At 50.8% G+C, this 17970-nt stretch overlaps 1 protein-coding gene across 1 annotated transcript in view; it reads right to left on the reverse strand.

The window, feature by feature from the left end:
* Window positions 1-17970, reverse strand: part of PACSIN2 (protein kinase C and casein kinase substrate in neurons 2) — a 95822-nt gene that overhangs the window by 6645 nt on the left and 71207 nt on the right. Inside the window, exons 3-9 of the mRNA XM_008063450.2 lie at window positions 14736-14892; window positions 11468-11703; window positions 9207-9362; window positions 6050-6225; window positions 3628-3748; window positions 2108-2113; window positions 531-652 (exon numbers count right to left, since the gene is read on the reverse strand). Coding sequence (XP_008061641.1) covers window positions 531-652; window positions 2108-2113; window positions 3628-3748; window positions 6050-6225; window positions 9207-9362; window positions 11468-11703; window positions 14736-14892 — 974 coding nt within the window. The remainder of the gene's footprint in view (window positions 1-530; window positions 653-2107; window positions 2114-3627; window positions 3749-6049; window positions 6226-9206; window positions 9363-11467; window positions 11704-14735; window positions 14893-17970) is intronic.

Below are 17970 nucleotides of genomic sequence, written 5' to 3' on the forward strand. Positions count from 1 at the left end.
TTCCAGTGACCACAAGATCACATTATATCCACAACTCATTTTCAGCCACAACTAAGTCAGAACCAATACTCTCAGCAAAGAGGTAATTTGGAAAGGGGGCACCTGACAGTCCCCTCCCTCGACTAGCACCTGCACATAACATGGGAAATTAGCACAACCCTGGGAAGCACTTGAACTGCCTGAAGGGGACCAGAGACAATGCATCTCTACCTGCCAGTGAAAATGCAGGATGGTGGCACCACTGGAGACATGAATGACCAGCCCTGACATCAGCTCTTCCCCTCACTTGGGCCTGAAGCATGCTCCTGGCGAAGGCTTCCTTTCTGGATCTTTCAGCAGCTCTGGCACCAGGTGGGAAGATGATCCTCCCAGAGACCCACAGAGTTCGGGAACCCAGGGAGCTTCTGGAAAGATGCCCATGGGGGTCCCTGTACAACTGGGGAATCTCCCAGGTATCTAAGTAGGGCTGTCACAGGACCACACAGATGGCCCAGGGGATGACCTCTTCAGGGCAGAGGTTGTGCACTCACCTGCTAGGTTTGTTCTGCAGAGACTGGTCGCCGGTCTGGTTGATACCTGTCAGGGTGACACCATCACTGGCCTTCTTCTTCTCTCTCCGGCTGAGAGTTCGATTCAGGTCTGCAGACCACTCCTGGGCAACATATGCCGAGGGAGAGAAACCAGAAGTTCAGGTGCTGGAAGCCACATCCATCCATAATACCCCTTGCGAGTCAGTAACCAGCCCTGTGCAGTTAGGGATACTCATTCCCGCGGCCCCTGTTTCCCAGCAGAGCTCAGGCTCCCCGTGCCCACCTATGGACCCAAACAATCTGAAGCCCTTCCTCATGTTTCACAGTGGGGACTCTTCAGCGGGCCTGGAGGCTGGCACCACTACAGGTGAACTGCCACAGTCCCACCTCCTGGGAGAGGCAGACTTTCCAGGACACAGAATTCTAGCATCGTATGCTAGATTCAGCCTGGGGCCTCCCAATCCCACCCCTGCCCATCATGGCTCTCAGCCCCAGCCCCCTCAGGCCAGTCTGGGCCCCAGCAGCCTCCCCAGGTGGGCTTCAAGCCTCTCAATGTAGATAGAAACCAGCCTCTGAGAAGCCTGTCCCAAAGTGCTGAAGATCCTTCTCATTTATGCCCTTAACTGTCTCTGGGTCTTGAGGTTGAGACAGCCGGTTGTGGGGACCTGAGCAAGCCTACCGCGTGGGAAAGTGAACCCTGGACTGCAAATAAAACCAGGGGCTGGGTGGCTACCACCTAAAAGGGGCAGGCAGGTAGACTCTGCCTGCTCCTGCCTCCAAGGAGCAGAGCCCTCCTGATGCCTTCTGTTACCCTGAACTTTTTATTTTTAATCTCAACAGTATGAGGAAGGCTAACAAAGCCAAGCCAAGTGTTTATCTCCCTGGGGGTTTTCTATTTTCCTGGCGGTAAACAGGCTTTTATCAACTGTACTAGAAAAAGGGAGTGAGGAAAAAAGAAAGGAGGCCATGTCTTGATTTTCTAAGACTGTGCATGTGTCTGTGTGTGTCCATGTGTGCATGCACATGGGCATTTAAGGAATCCTCCTTCCTTCCCATCTCCACCCATTATCAAACAACTTTCAGTAAAGTTTGGTGTGGCTGAGTCCACAGCTTTGCTCCTACAGAGTTACAGAACTTTTAGGTTAGATGCCATCAGATACATCCAGTCTAATCTGCCAACTTGTCAGATGAGGAGACCAAGGCCCAGAAAGGAGAAGTGACTTGCCCACAAAGAGCAGGCAGAAGACCTGGGACTCTGATGCCAAATCTGAGTTACAATGTTTTTCTATTAATCATTTTCCTAATGGAAAGTTGACTGAGAATTAACTGGGAACTCAGAGGTCCATGTAAAGACATTTGGATACAATTTCATACTGATTAGACAGCTCCCAAGGCCTGACAGGACCAACATCAAGCAGACATTGAATGGAAGAGCCAGCTGTTACCAACTCTGAAAACAAAAGCGCATCGGGGGCTGCTGAGGGCCAGGCCTGGGGCACCACACACAGACCCACGCAGGTTGAACACACTGCAGGGAACCTGGCACCCCATGAGTTAGTCAGAATGTTGAAACTTACTTCATCCTTGTGGCATGGAAAATAAAAACAAATAATTTCATTAGAGAGAGTCAGGCACAAGGAACACCCGGGTGCTGGTCCCCAGCCCGGGACCCACCCCAGTGAGACAGTCTGAAATAGTCCTCTCTGAGAATTCACAGGCACCTCTAAGTCAGCCAGGCGAGTTTCACAGGTGATTTCCTGCACCACTCCAGGAATAGCAAACACCCGCAGTGGGCTAACAGCCCAGCTGTGCACAAAACACCACATCAGAATGCTCCTTCCGGTGCCTGGCCCAGGGAGCAGAGGCTGGGCTTTGTGCTGCTTCCTCTAGGGCCACTACCACTCAGGAAGGACCTGGCCCTCCATTTTCTCCCAGTGCCTCCATGGAGGAGACAGTGCTCTGCAGCCTCCTGCTGGGAGCAGTCTTGGGCGGGTGCAAGGGAGCACCTGGCTGCAGAAGCCCGCACTGTCATGTGGAGTCACCTTCCTGTGAAGGCCCAGAAAGCAAGTGCAGGAGTGAGGACTGATAAGCTGCAGGTTACGAGGAGCCCAGGAGGCATCTGCGTGGTGGGCTGGGCCCAGGCAAGAGCCTGACAAGTCATCACGCAGCAAGCTAGGCCCTGGGCCAATAGCCCTGAATGCAGGACAAGGTTACTGAATTCCCCACTAACCCAAGGAGAGGGGCGCTGCTGTCATTCCTACACATGGGGTAAAAAATGGAGTCATAAAAAGGGCAAATGGTTTGCTCAGCCTCCCTCAGAGGGTCAGGTGAGGCAGGATCTGAATGCAGCCCAGGCTTTTGGCCACTGCTGAGGCAGGAGAAGTCACGAGGCCCACGCCCAAGTCAATGGGGGTCTTCTCTCAGGGAGTTATCAGCCAGGCCCTGCAGCACCCTTCCCAGACCTTTCCTGGGGCAACTAACATCACAAGGGAACAGGTGGTGGCAGGACTTCTAGCCACTGATGTCTATGCTATAGTGTGGGGGAGCATGGTGGTATGGTGGTTAGGTGACCCAATCCTAGGACTGGACGAGTCCTGAGATCTCCAGGCCCTCACATTTTATTGCAAGGTAAAGATATGGGAGGGCTCAGGCCCATGGTAAGGGAAAAGAGGTAAGTTCATTTTGAACCAAGAATCATTGAGTTTACTGCCTGGAGTATGGAGAAGTCCCTGGTTGGAGGGGTACAAGGGGCTGCCCATCAAGACTGCCTCCCCTCCCTTGGCCCACTGTGAGGTCTGGAACACAAGGTCCTATGTGTCCTAAGGCTCCTGGGACTCACAGGAAGGAAGGGAGTGCCCACAGTCAACAAGTGACAGTCAAGCTTTCCTAACTAGAAGGGACTGAACTGCACCTTCACTGGAGACTCAGAAGGCCTCAATAATACCTGAGCCCCTGTGACTCTAAATATCAACTTGGTCTACACTGTAAATATGCATAAAGGCTACCTAATAATAGGACAAGGAAAGCATTGTATACTGACTCTGTGAGCCCATCCCCCCTCCCAGGCCAATGGGTCACGGGTGCAGCTTCCTCTTACCTCAAACTGTGGCCAGTTCATGGCCATGCCGGGCCCATGATTGGCTCTGAACCACCTCAGGTCCTCTACCGCGTCGGCTGCCTTGATGCTCTGCTCCAGGTCACGGTAAATGGTTTTGTAGCTAAATCAGAGAGAGAAGTACAGCTCTTTTAAAGGCAGGGACTAGCCGCTGCTCATCCCAGTCCAGTGCCACCCACAGCAGGCCCCGCAGTCTCTGCAGCCCACGTTAGAGTTGATTTCACAGGCACAGATCAAGAGCACCCCCACCCTGGCTCAGGGCAAGATAACTGGCTGCCACATGCCCAGATGGGGACAAACAACTGCCACAGCTTCAGCTTCTGACAAATGAGCTTTAAATCAACAACAAATGAACAACAAATGAGCCTGGTTCTGCGTCAGATAATGCAAAGGTGCCAGCATGTGGGCATGTGGGCTACCACTCTGTGTGTGGTCCCATTTCATCAGATCCAAAGCCAAAGAAGAGAAACCTGGAGTGTCAGAAAGTGCCCCTCGTTCCTCATCACCATCAGAAGAGCTGGGGGCTTACATCCAGATGTCAAGTGCAGTGTGCAGATGGCCCGGTGCTGCAGAAGCTGCGCCACCAAGACAAGGCCTTCTGCCTGACAGCCCTGAACGGCTCATCTTCCTAGGGAGAGGAGTATAGATCTTTGCGAGCTGTGCTATTCTCATTTATCTTGGCTGGCTGGCAAGTCATGTGCTTTCTCTGGGCTTGATTTCTTCCTCTGCTGAGCAGGCATAATGCTCTCAGTCAAGGTGTGCCCTCCATAAAAGACATGCTGGAGTCCTAACCCTTCAAAGACACAGTGGCCTCCTGGGAACCCACAGGGAACCCTGTGGCAATGAGATGTTCTACCTCTGGGCTCTTCTGGACCCAGCTTGTGCCAACTGTGTTGAGCCTCAGGCCCTGCCCCCAGCACAAACCAGGCACTGAGCAGGGACATCACTATAGGAGAAGCCCCCATGCGGAGCCCACATTAAAGCTCCCGGTGAACATTCATGGAGTGAAATGAGAAGCATCCCTGCCTAAGAATGTGACCTTATTTGGAAATAGAGTCTTTACAGAGGTAATCAAGGTAAAATGAGGTCATTAGGGTGGGCCCCCATCCAGTATGAGTGATGTTCTTACAGAAGGGGAAGTTCGGACACAGAGGAAAGACAATTACACACAGAGATAAACACACAGAGGAAAGACAATTACACACACAATGGAAGTTATTCTACATGCAGAAGAGCTGGAAAAGGGCTGTGAAGCCCAGTCCTGCCCTTGCCAGCTGGGCAGTCTTGGGCAAATCATTTCATCTCACCCAGCCTCAGTTCCCTCATCAATAACACGGGGACAGAAGCATCTACTTTACAAGATTGTCTTAAAAATTAACTGAATGGTAGCAGAGTAGCTGTGTAATAATTGCTGCTTTTGATTGTTTTTACATAGAAGGAGACAAAGGGAATGTATTTCCTATTAACAACAAGTCTTGACTGGGTGAAGTGGCTCAAGCCTATAATCCCAGCACATTGGGAGGCCAAGGCGAGAGGACTGCCTGAGCCCACAGGTTCAAGACCAGCCTGGGCAACATGGTGAGACTTCATCTCTACAATAAATTAAAAAATGAGCTGGGCATGGAAGCGTGCACCTGTAGTTCTGGCTACTTAGAAGGCTGAGGAGGAAGGACTGCCTTAGCCCAGCAGGTTGAGGCTGCAGTGGCCGGAAGTGTGCCACTGCACTCCAGCCTGGGTGAGAGAATGAGTCTCGAACTCAAACAAACAAGCCTTGATTTGCAATCCATTTCTAAATGGCTCTGCTAGATGGGTGACAGATATCTACACCCTCCCTCACTGGACCTCCACCCTGAGGAAGGTGTCATGGGACCAAAGATGAGGAAAGCACAAAAGCTTCTGGGTCACAATTCAGACCTGAGCCTTAGAGGGTCTGTGCTGTCCCAAGCTGGGTTGGCAGCAGCCTGCTTGAAAAGGGTTTTGAAGCAAGACCATCCTGGGGCAGGGCACACTCAGCCTGGGAAATGTTGGACTCACCCTGCTGGATTTAAAATACACCAGCTGCGCTGTTTCTAGCCACAGCCCCAGAACGAGTGGCCTGTCTTCCTGCCCAGACCTATATGGAGCTGCAGAGCATGCCCAGTCTTATCTGCTCAGACCAGCGATTGGCTCGTCCAGCCAGGTCTTCCATAGGCGCAGGACACTGCCCAGGTCAGCCCTGCCACAGCTGCAGATAAGCTCTGCAGAAAGACCTTCCCTGGGCAGAAATAAAGGAGATCCTAATACCTGCAAGACTTCCTGATGAACGCTGCCATCCCAAGCCTGGGAGCAGCATCTGAGTTTGATTCAAAAGCAGCTTTCTAATGACTTCAGTTGACATGTGTTTTTTAGTTCAAAGAAAACTTACCTGGCCACGTTGGACAGGTCTAGGTGCTTCTGAACCTCCAGCAGAACCTCTCGGAAGAAGCGCAGCCGCTTCTCCTCAAACTGCTGGCACTGCTCAAACACCTGCTCCATGTTCTCCATGTATTGGGGCGTGCCCTGGTCGAGCTCCTTCAGGGCCTTCTCATACTTCTCTTTGGTCTAAATAAAAAACACATAAGGTTCGTTTCCATTCAGCCTCTAACTCACCCCACCCATCCCTGGAGCTTCTCAGGCCTCCCATATTCCAAACCCAAAAAGCAGCAGCTCTGGAGTCAGACTTCAAGTTCAACATCGAGTCTGGATTCGGCCACTTCTGCAAGGTAAATCACACTCCTGGCATCTGCCCTCTCTCAGCTGGCGCAAGGCCCAAACGGGCAGATGTAGGGGTGGTAACCCCAGAGCTCAGTGTGTGTGGTCCCAAGAATGTCATACTCCCATGCCCGCTCTCCCAACCAGGAAGGGCTGTGCTGGGTCACCCTCAAGCCTCAGACCTGGCCCATAGCAGCAGTAGCTGGATGTGTAACCTTAGAAACAAGGGTGGAGCCGGGTCTGAATCCTGGTGTACACTCTTGTTTTCTGGAGCCCCACTGTCCTTATCAGAAAATGGGGACAGTTGTTCCTTCACAGTATTCTGATATTTAAAAGATGGCACAAAGCTGCAGGAAGCAGGCATTCAAAATAGTCTTCCTCCTCTTGTCTTCCAGCTGACTCCGTCCCTGTCACACAGCTGTTCCCTTCCAGACTGTACCAAGAAGGACTTTTACAGGAAAGGAAATGTTAATAGCAGGTGTGTCCTATCTCAAGAGTGTCTAGGGACAACTAGAAAATGAATGAAACTCTCAAGACTTGGCTAGAGTGAGCACGTACATCTGGCAGAGTTGAGCCTTGAGGTCATTAACCTCATGTCCACATAGACTTCCTTATATCCCTCCATCTTGGTGTGCAGGGTCACTAGTCTGGAGGCCACATGGTTCTGTTAGTTGATGGGACCATGGTGGCCCTCTCGGGTGAAGTAAGGGATGGCAAGGGTGGAGCTACTGGGGAGAGATGAAGCATCTCCACATTGGGGGTGGAGTGGGGAGAGAGACAGTGTTTGTGTGTTTGTGTGTGTGTGTATGTAGCTACTTATTTATTGCAAGTTTCTCCACTATTCAGACTGAGCAATGAGGGGGTGGTCACGGACTCCACTAGGAACTGACAATATGTACGGGGCTTCCTGAAGAGAGATCAAGCCTTCTCTAAACCACTGCAGGCCTCTGGAGCACCTTCTCTGTCCCGACCCAGTTCCCTTCTGGACGTCCTTCTCTGATTCATGCCCTTTCAGGTTCCAAAGAGATCCCGCTTCTTGAAGTCTTTCCCAACTTCCCGAGAGAAGGTCCTACCCCACCCCCTGGGGTCCCTGCCTCTCTCCTGGCATCTGTGGTTCTTTGTTCTGTTTCCGAGCCTTGTGAGATGGCTGGGCTGGGTCCTCTATGATCACAGGAAAGACCATCCCTGCCAGAACTGGGGTATGCCTAGTGGGAACAGAGACTACAGCACTATGGTTTTTCTCCACCACCATCTCCATTGCCCGTGCCTACTACCTGGGAGCCCTAGCTCAGAGATCTGAGACATGTAGCCATGGGCTCAACACCCAGCATCTGGGGGTACTGTTAAAGTGACAGAGCAACTTCCTCTTGGGAGCCTTCAAGACACAGTGGCCTCCTGGGAACCCACAGGGAACCCAGTGGCAATGAGATGTTCTACCTCTGGGCTCCTCTGGACCCAGCCTGTGCCAATTGTGTTGAGCCCCAGGCCCTGACCCCAGCACAAACCAGGCACTGAACAGGGATGTCACTGTGAGAGAAGCCCCTATGTAGAGCACACAGAAAGCTCCCAGTGAACATTCATGGAGTGAAATGAGAAGCAGCCTTACCCTCAGGTGGACTGTAATATTTTAGCACTAAGTGCAAGAGGTTCCTTTCTGATGGGTGCTGCAAGTATGGTCACTGCCTGGCTAGTAGGAAACATGATAGAACATCTGCTTCAAGAAGGGGAGTGAGGAGGGCTGCCCTCCTCTCCAGGACTCTCAGTTCACAAGGACCACGTCCTGAGGGCAATTGCCAGACCACAGAGGCAGGAAGGGCCCGGGAGGACACTGACTACAAAGTGCTCCAGTCATCCTGACAGACACTTTCCTGTCTGACCTCATGCCCTGGGCTGTTCCACAAAAGCATTGGTTGGTGGGTCTGAGTGGTTGCCAAACATGAAAGGCCCCCACCCCACCCCACACTCTCTCCCTCTCTCTCTCCTTCTCCCCCCCCCCACACACATTCTCTCTCTCTCTCCCCCACCTTCAATGTAGAGATGCTTCATCTCTCAGGCACCTTTCTGGCCCCTGACTCCCCAGGATCCTAGCAAAGGCCTTCTGCTTCTGGAACCTAGGTACCCCCATTCATCAGGTTCCTCACCTGGTCCCACCAGTGAGTTTCACAGTTTACAAAGTGCTTTGATAGAATCTCCTATTTGATCTTCTCACTAACCCATTGAGGCAGAAAATTTTCCCTTCACAACAGAAACGGAAGGGTACCCACCGTGCCACATTGTCTGTTCCCTGTCTCTTCCTGATCAAAAGCCACCATCCCATTGCCCCCAGCCTCCATCACACTCTTAGGGTCTGTCCCCCTTCCCAGCCTGGCTTCCCAGAAAAGTTCTCCCACCAGATCTCTGCCCTCAGCCCACCCTCCCGGTACAACCACAGCGATCCTTCTAAACCGTGAACCTCCACATCTCTGCCCTCCCTTCTTCGGGGTCCAGACTCTGCTCAACAGCAGCAACCTAAGATCCTTACTCAGCCGGCTGTCCAGGGAACTGGCAAATTGGTCCTCATAACCCTCCAGACTACCTTATGCATCAGCTCTTGACCATGCCCATTCATGCCTGAGTGTCCTGTAGAAGCTGCTCCCTCCCTGCAGCAATTCCAGCTGTCCTTGTACTCCTGAGCTCAAGGAACCATCTGTTCCCCCTTGCCTTCCCAGCACTCGGTTCTGCCCCTCTATCCACCTATTCAACTGAGCGGTTATAAAAGGCCTACTCTGTACCAAACATGTGAACACGTGACACAATGATGCTCAGCATGTGAACCCAACCTTATGATTCACCTTAAGAACATCTTGCTTGCATTTTTCTACTTTGTCTTGCAATTTCTTGAGCTGCTCGGGATTAAGAGATGGGTCCGCTTTGCTATTGGCTTCTCGTGAGATGGCCAGTTTCTCCTCTTTGCATGCTGCGTGGTAGGCTTTCTTTGCTGCTTCTACCTACAAGGAGAATGAGGTCTTGAATGCTACATTGCTGAAGGTTCAGAGTCCTCACTAGAGGTTACACGAACTGTGGTAATGCTTGTACTACCAAGATGAGAGGAAAAAGCAGGCACAAAATTGCATTCACACTATAACAGCAACTAGTCCTAACAGGAATTCACTCAACAAATATTCAGCACCTGCTTTGAGCATGGGTGGTTTTAGACACCAGGGATACCGCATGAGAAAAAAGGGCCAGGGCCTTCAGGAAGCTTCCATTTGAGTTGGGGGAGGCAAACACAGTATGGGAGAAATTAAATGCTAGAGTCAATGAGAAGGTAGTAAGTGTGGTGGAGGAAAACAGAGACAGGGAGCACAGTGGTAAGTGACAGAATTATATGTAGAATGGCCAGAGAAAGTCAACCAAGATGATACTTGTGAAGGAGGCGTGGACATCTAGGAAGAGCAGGCCAGGCAGCTGGGACAGCAAACACAGATAGTTCCACAAGGGAAACCTAACATGAGCTGAGAGGGCTATGCTGGGGAGACAGGTGGCAGCCACGTCCCCATGGTTTTAATGGCTATTTTACACACACACACACTCTTATGGATTTAATAAATGCTTCCTTATTTGAGCCAAAACCACAGGTTTCATTTTTTCTGAGAAAGAAGAGTTTGTAGCAACAGCCTCGTGAGAAGGGAGATAGTTTCATTACAAATAAGGTCAGGGACAAAAAGGAAGGAAGAGGAGATGTGTAAAAGCCAAGACACAGAGAAAAAAAGAGCCTGTTATAGCCCAAAGAAGGAGGCATGTTCTGGCTAGTTCTTTTTTTTCTTTAATTTTTTTGGGAGTCAGGGTCTCAGTCTTGGGCCTGGGCTAGAGTGCAGTGGCATGATCACAGCTCACTGCAGCCTCAACTGGACTCAGGGGATTCTTCTGCTTCAGCCTCCCAAGTAGCTGGGACTACTGGCGTGCACCACTGGGTCTGCCTAATTTAAAAAATTTTTTTTGTACAGACAAGGTCTTGCTATGTTGCCTAGGCTGGTCTTAGACTCCTGGGTTCAAGTGATCCTCCCACCTTGGCTTCCCAAAAGTACTGAAATTACAGGTGTGAACCACCACTCCTGGCCTGTTCTGGCTGATTCTGAGAAGGATTAAGCACTGCAACTCCTAAGTCAGGTCCAGAGGGTGACAAGTCGACTGTCTACCTCACTCCAGTAATGAATGCCAGTGGCAGGATGCAGGCAGGGGTAGGGCACACATGCTGAGGGCCGGAATGGATGGATGACAGCCTCTAGGTAGCCAAGGCACAACACTCAATGGCCTTGGTTGCTACTTCTAAACAAGGGATCTAAGTATCATTTGCAAATTTGGAGAAAAATCTACATGAGAAGGAAAAATGTAAACTAATATTTTCTACTAGTCCAGACGGATTATTAAGTCTCTCCAATTGACCCTTTCCCAGGGCTGGGGGAAGTATTGTTAGTGGTTAAGAGCTTGAGCTTTTATTTTTATTTTTTATTTTTTTTGAGTTGGAGTCTCACTCTGTCGCCCAGACTGGAGTGCAGGGGCCGCTCCCAGCCACCGCAGCCTCCACCTGCTGGGCTCCGGCGATCCTTCCACCTCAGCCTTCTAAGTAGCTGGAACTACAGGCGCGCGCTACCACACCCGGCTAATTTTTTGATTTATTGTAGAGATGAGGTCTCACCAAGTCACCCAGGCGGGTCTCGAACCCGCGGGCTCAGGCAATCCATTCACCTCAGCCTCCCAAGGCGCGGGATTACAGGCTGAGCCACTGAGCCCGGCTGAGAGCTTGAGTTTTTAGCTCTACCACCAATGTATAGTACTGATCTTCAGTTACTAAGTCTGTAAAATGGGTTGGTAAGAATTAAATATGAAGAACGCACATAAAGTCGGTGCCTTTAACCTTGGTAAGAGTCAGCCACCATGGGTTTCTGGCCTCAGGAGTGACTATTTATCTACCAGTTGTGGCCTCCTGTGCTAAAGCAGTGGCAGGAAATCCTGGGTGTGCAGGAGGGAGCACTGCTCCAAGGAGGGGGGTGGAGGGGGTGGTGGCCAGGCTGAGAGGACAGGCAGGCAGGTAGCCTGCGGGGCGACGTACCTCTTTCAGTTTCTTGGCCCAAGGCTTCTGTGCTTTCCGAAAGCCATCCTCAGCCTCCTTGGTCTCCTTAAAGCCTCCCATCATCTGTTTGTGAAAGGCTTCCTTCTGCCAACTCTTGATCTTCTCAAAGTCCTCGTTCATCAGTGAGGCCTTCACCTCGAGGTGCAGCTCGCTCACCCTCTCTGCCTCGGACATGACAGCTATCCAGGACTTCTCTACCGTCCCATACTGTGGCCCTATGCGTGGAGAGAAGCTGTGGGTTACTCAATGCCAGCCAGTGGTAGGGTCTCCGCTGCCCAGCACCTCAGCTGTTCACATGGCCCAGCTCCCCTGGGCTGCAGCCTATTTATCCAACTGGTTGTTTTGGATATTTTTCTCTTGGTGACTGTGCCTTGTTCCTTCCTGAAGCTGAACTTTCCATTTGTTAGGAAAACTGGAGGTGGGGGGCTGTTGCATTTCCTTTTTTTTCAAAGCCACTGATCTCTCTAAAAACTCAAATTTCTGCATTTAGAAGTCTTAATTTGCTTAAAGATGGCCAGAAAAGGGGGAACCTTCTGCAGTGAGTTGACCTCTCTCCCACGCACTCGGCACCCCTTACTCTCACCTCCCCTGGGTTGGTTCCCATCAGTTCCACGTACAGGCTCTGGCTCCCACACGTGCTGACCCCTTGCCAGCCCCGTGAATACCTCCCTCTCTGGGACCATTTTCAGTCACTCTCAGGATGAGCCCACTCAGAGCAGAAGCTCGAGAATGCCTGTCAAATGGAAGACTGCCTTCTCAGTAGAAGGGAACCCCTCCTGCTTCCTCCTGCCCTGGTCCAGATGGAAATCTCTCGGCAGTGGAGGGTGGGTATGAGTTGAGTCACCCAACTCCCCACTCATCACTCTTCTCAGTCAGTGAGGCTCAGAAATGAAACCTTAATCTGGGCTGTCATTGCTTTTTTTTTTTTTTGAGTTGGAGTCTCACTCTGTCGCTCAGACTGGAGTGCAGTGGTCGCTCCCAGCCACCGCAGCCTTGACCTGCTGGGCTCCGGCGATCCTTCCGCCTCAGCTTTCCAAGTAGCTGGAACTACAGGCGCGCGCTACCACGCCCGGTTAATTTTTTGATATATTGTAGAGATGAGGTCTCACCTGCCCAGGCGGGTCTTGAACCCGCGGGCTCAGGCAATCCACTCACCTCAGCCTCCCAAAGGCGCGGGATTACAGGCTGAGCCACCGAGCCTGGCTTTTTTTGTTATTTATTGTAGAGATGAGGTCTCGCTACCCAGGCGGGTCTTGAACCCGCGGGCTCAGGCAATCCACTCACCTCAGCCTCCCAAAGGCGCAGGATTACAGGCTGAGCCACCGAGCCTGACTTCTTTTTTTTTTTGAGTTGGAGTCTCATTCTGTCACCCAGACTGGAGCACAGTGGCCGCTCCCGGCCACTGCAGCCTTGACCTGCTGGGCTCTGGTGATCCTTCCACCTCAACCTTGCAAGTAGCTGGAACTACAGCTACCACGCCCGGCTAATTTTTGATTTATTGTAGAGATGAGGTCTTGCCAAGTTGCCCAGGCGGGTCTTAAACCCGCAGGCTCAGGCAATCCACTCACCACGGCCTCCCAAAGCGCTGGGATTATAGGCTGAGCCACCGAGCCTGGCCAGAGCTGTCATTTCTGATAAGGGGGTAGGGTGGGGCTCGGGAGAGAGAGTTGTGACAGACTGAGGGTGAAAAATGAGAAGAAGGTCCTGGACTCAAGGTGCTCACAGGAAACAGTGTGTGAGCCAAGTCATGACACAGAGAGGCGTGGGGTGAGAACCCAGAGGGGCATACATAACTTAGGCTTGGGGACAACAAACGTATGACCCTGGAAGTCTGACCCCCCCCGAATCTCTGAGCCCTATGTCTACAAAGTGAGCATGAGAGTGCTCCCTGTCCTGCCTCAGTCTACAGCACAGAGGCTGGATCCACAGGTGAGGAGGCAAGGGTGCTCTGCATACCTCAGGTTCTGAATAAAGAGATGGGCAGCACTGGCAGCTGGATTCTGAGAGAGGGGCTCCCGCCGGTGGAAAGGAAAAAGCAGCGACCACTGACTGAGGGATGGACAAATGCACCACACCTCCTCACCCAGCGTGCCCACTCCACAGTCTGGGCACCTGCCCTGCACCGAGGACTGTGCTGAGCTTCCCCACACAACCTGTGTCAGCACCAAGGGAAAGGACATGCAGCTGGTCTAGACATGGCTGACCTCTTGCCCAGTGGCCTGGCTCCCCTGGTTGGCTTCTGAGGACAGCTGGTCATGGTGGAAAAGCCTGCCCCAAAACATACACTAAGAAACTTTCCCGGATCTGCTTCTGTCCCAGAAACCCCATAATCAGTCAAACTTCCCCATACTGCCGGGAAGTGTATTCTTTTTTTTTTTTTAATAAAGATGAGGGAAGTGTGCTCTAAGCAAGGTCCCTATTCATACCATGGCCTTCTGTAACTAAGCAGCAGAAACTTCTGAGCTTTTTGATAGAGAGGGGCAGGGGAAAACCTCCACACCACACATCACCTTTATTTATTTTTTTGACTTGGGGTTTCACTCTGTCACGCAGGCTGGAGTGCAGAAGCACGATCATGGCTTACCACAGCCTCAAACTCCTAGGCTTAGGCGATCCTTCCACCTCAGCCTCCCAAGTAGCTGGACTACAGGTGTGAGCCAGCACATCCAGCTAATTTTTTGAGTTTTTGTAGAGATGAGGTTTGTTATGTTGCCCAAGCTAGTCTCCAACTCCTGGGCTCAAGCGAGTCTCCCACCTCAGCCTCCCAAAGTGCTGGGATTGCAGGTATGAGTCACTGTGCCTGATCCAAACATCTTTAAAATTCAAAATCAGAAAGCCTGCTGGTGTCACCATCCAGTCTTATCTGACTTGCTACACAGCCAAGCTTAAAACCAAACAGCATCCTATGTTAGAAATAAAGGTGCTGAGCAGCAAGGCCTTTCGCTTGCTAGAAACTTCCTCAAGCTCCAAGTTACACCGGCAAGCAGAAGCATGTCCTATGGATGTCAAGGGCTATGGAAGATTCGAGTGCTATTTCATTCCTAAGGAAAGGGGATAAAAGCTCATGGAACCTGTGTCTGCTGGTGAGAGGCACCCTGATACTCTCCCATAAGAATCACAGCCCCCTGGAACTGCAAGACACACTCCTATCCCAATATTATAAGAGGAAACTGGCACAGAGAGGCCAGATTCCCTAGCTGGCGTGTAGCTGCCTCCAGGTCCAAGGACCTGTGCCAGACCTCCCTACCCTTCTCCACGAGCTGCCTCCAGCGCCGGGCCCATTCAGTGAGCTGCTGAGCATAAGCCTTCTCGATGCGTGCCCGCTCATGCAGGCAGTTCATGAGGTCAGTGCACAGGCGGTGGCCATCATCAATCCGCTTCACGGTCCGCTTGTAGTTCCCGACCTGTGAAAGAACCAGCTGTGAGGCGGGGGCTTGGGGAGCTGGGTGGCCTGCCCCTCACAACTGCACAAATGGCCTCTGTGACCAGGTCTGATGCTCTCCTGGTTCATGTTTACTATACCTCTCTTCCACAGTATGAAAGGCACCCATGTTGTTAGGTGACAAGCCTCCCTGTTTTTATTACTAACAGGAACATACAAATCAATGAAAGGGAGCTTCTCAACATTCTCTAGGCCAGGTACTGAGTGGAGACTGGTCTGTGGGTCAGGAAGGGAGGTCAACCAGCTTGGGAAGGGCTATGATGGAGGAAGGTGTGGGGCCGAGGATGCCCAGAGTGGTATCTCATGCAGGCCGAGGAGCCAGGGCCAGTTTCCCAGAGTTGGTGACATTAACCAAAGTCTTCTACTTTGATGTCATCCATCACATGCTAGACTACTTCCCAGTTGTAGCAATGAATACCTTTTCTACTTACTGAGCACCTACTGTGTTGTCAGGCACCATGCTAGGTGCTTTATCCCTTCAAATAGTGCCAACCCCTACCAAGTAGGAATAGATGTCCTCACTTTACAGATGAGGAAACTGAGGTTTAGAGAAATTACATAGTTTGCCAAGACCCCACAGCTGCAATGGCTGAGCTAGAGCTGAAGGCAGTTTTTCAAATGGTTCCAGGTAGAACTGTCTTGATGGAAAAGCTCTGTCAAGGGGCAAGGTGAGTTTTTTTTTTTTTTTTTTTGAGTTGGAGTCTCACTCTGTCACCCAGACTGGAGTGAAGTGGCCGCTCCCGGCCACTGCAGCCTCGCCTGCTGGGCTCCGGCGATCCTTCCGCCTCAGCCTTCCAAGTAGCCAGAATTACAGGCGCATGCTACCACGCCCAGCTGATTTTTTGATTTATTGTAAAGATGAGGTCTCGCTGCCCAGGCGGGTCTCGAACCCGCGGGCTCAGGCAATCCACTCACCTCAGCCTCCCAAAGGCGCGGGATTACAGGCTGAGCCACCGAGCCCGGCTAGGGTGAGTTTTTAACTACTTTTTTTCCCCCTTATGGAAGGAGAATCTAGCTCATCTAGTTCATTTAATTATAAGTAATAATAACGGAGAAAATATTAATAGCTAATTTGGCATAAAAATCAAAGTATTCACTATATTTCATTCTTTGAGCTGCTTATTTGAAAGGCTACAAGGTTGCTGATATTTGAGCGCCCAGAGGAAATATGATACAAAAACTATTATATTTTCATTTTTTTCTTCTCACTGCCTTCAAAAATCCTAGTCAACCCTTGTCAGTTTTACCTTTTCTAAAGTCTCTTTGCCTGGCCCTGCATGGAGACAGGCCAGGGCAGAGAAGGGGATTACGATACCTGGAAGAAGGGCTATCCCTGAGACTAAGCCCTAGACAGGCTGAGATGACCCTACTCCTGTAGGAACCAGGATCCTGGTGAAAAGTGACACCCCTGGAAGGTGGTTAGCCCGGGCAGCCTTCTCCCAGGCCTGGTGAGATTCCAGTGGGCTTGCTGGAGTGTGGGGCCAGCTTTCTGATCGCTCCCTCCACAGACCGCCTGGCCCCCAGCTCAGGGTGACTTGGCTATCACTCCTCAGCGAGGCTGGCAGGTCAGCAGCTCATCAGAACATCAGAACTGAACCTGAGCACTCCATACCTGAGCATTCCCTTTCAGGATGGCAAAAGCAAGCATTTTCCCAGCCTGTTGAAAGTGACATTATGTGCTGGTTTCCCTTAAAATAGGGCCTTGCTGTCACTTTGAAATTTATAACAGGATGAAAAAAAACATCTGACAAAACACAACTCAATCTTGCTGACCTGGTGGCAAGAGGAGCTAAGATAACCACAGCCTCAATTTAGCCTTGACAGTCAGTGTGAAACCATGATGCAAAGCTGGCTTTCATCTCCTTGTTACCAACAGTATTCAAATTTGTAATCACCATCAAAACATGGATTTTGGTTCTCCAGAAACCTGCCTACCTTTCTGATTTCTGCCTTTCTGATTTGCAGAACCCTTGGAAAAAGATTTAGGGAAAAGGAAAACATGGGATTTTAAAAAATAAGTCACATGTTGGAACAATTCATCAGGACACACACAGTTGCTGGACATATTTACATGACAACTCTTGAAAACAAACTCTTGAAAAATGGCGATGAATACAGAAGAACGTTTCAGTAAGCAGTGCTTTAGGTTTCCATGTGCTCTCCGTTGGTCCTGGAGGCAGCAGAGGAACCTGTGCTGGCCCTGTGACCACCACTGGGGACAGGAGGTGAGCTGGCTGAGCACAGGGCCAATGGGAAATGGGAACAAACCAAACCACAGAACCCAGCAACATGCTGTCCTCCTGGTAAATGAAAAGCCTACGTGGGGCTCATGACAGCCATCACTGTAATTCTCCATCTCCATAAACCACTGGTGACAGAGCAATGTGGCCTTCCCATTTCCCTGAGCAAGGTGCTGTAATCCTCCCAGGAGCAGAGCTACTGAAGGCTGCTTTTCTAAGATGATATCCACACCAAGGCCTACATAGAGGCCCTTTACAGGGACATACTTAAATGAGTCTGGACAAACAGATACCATTGTCCAACCGCCTCCACATCAAAGCACAAAACGTTTCCATTTTCCACAAGGTTCTCTTGTGACCCCATGTAGCCCATCCCCTCCCCACATGGCCCCCAGAACCACTGACGTGATTTCTGCCCCTTTTCCAGGATGGCCAGCACACAGCAACCCATACAGTATATAGCCTGGCTTTTGTGACTGGCTTCTGTACTTATTATAATGCTTCTGAGTCTGATCCATTTTGTTGCCTGTGTCAGAAGCTCATTCTTTCTTATTGCTAAGTCGTATTCTATTGCAAGGATACCATTTATTCATCCATTCATCCTGCTGAAAGACATTTGGGTCATTTTCAGTTTGGGTTATTGCAAATAAAGAGTCTATAAACATTCATCTGTGGGTCTTTTGTGTGGCACATTTTCATTTGTCTTGGGAAAACACCTAGGAGTGGAATTGCTATACAGCACATGCATGTTTAACAAAACTGCCAAGCTAGTATCCAGAGTGGCTGTACCATTCTTTGTT

Source organism: Carlito syrichta, unplaced genomic scaffold (assembly GCF_000164805.1).
Source record: "Carlito syrichta isolate Samal-C Ts95f unplaced genomic scaffold, Tarsius_syrichta-2.0.1 Scaffold306853, whole genome shotgun sequence".
NCBI classification, from domain to species: domain Eukaryota; kingdom Metazoa; phylum Chordata; class Mammalia; order Primates; family Tarsiidae; genus Carlito; species Carlito syrichta.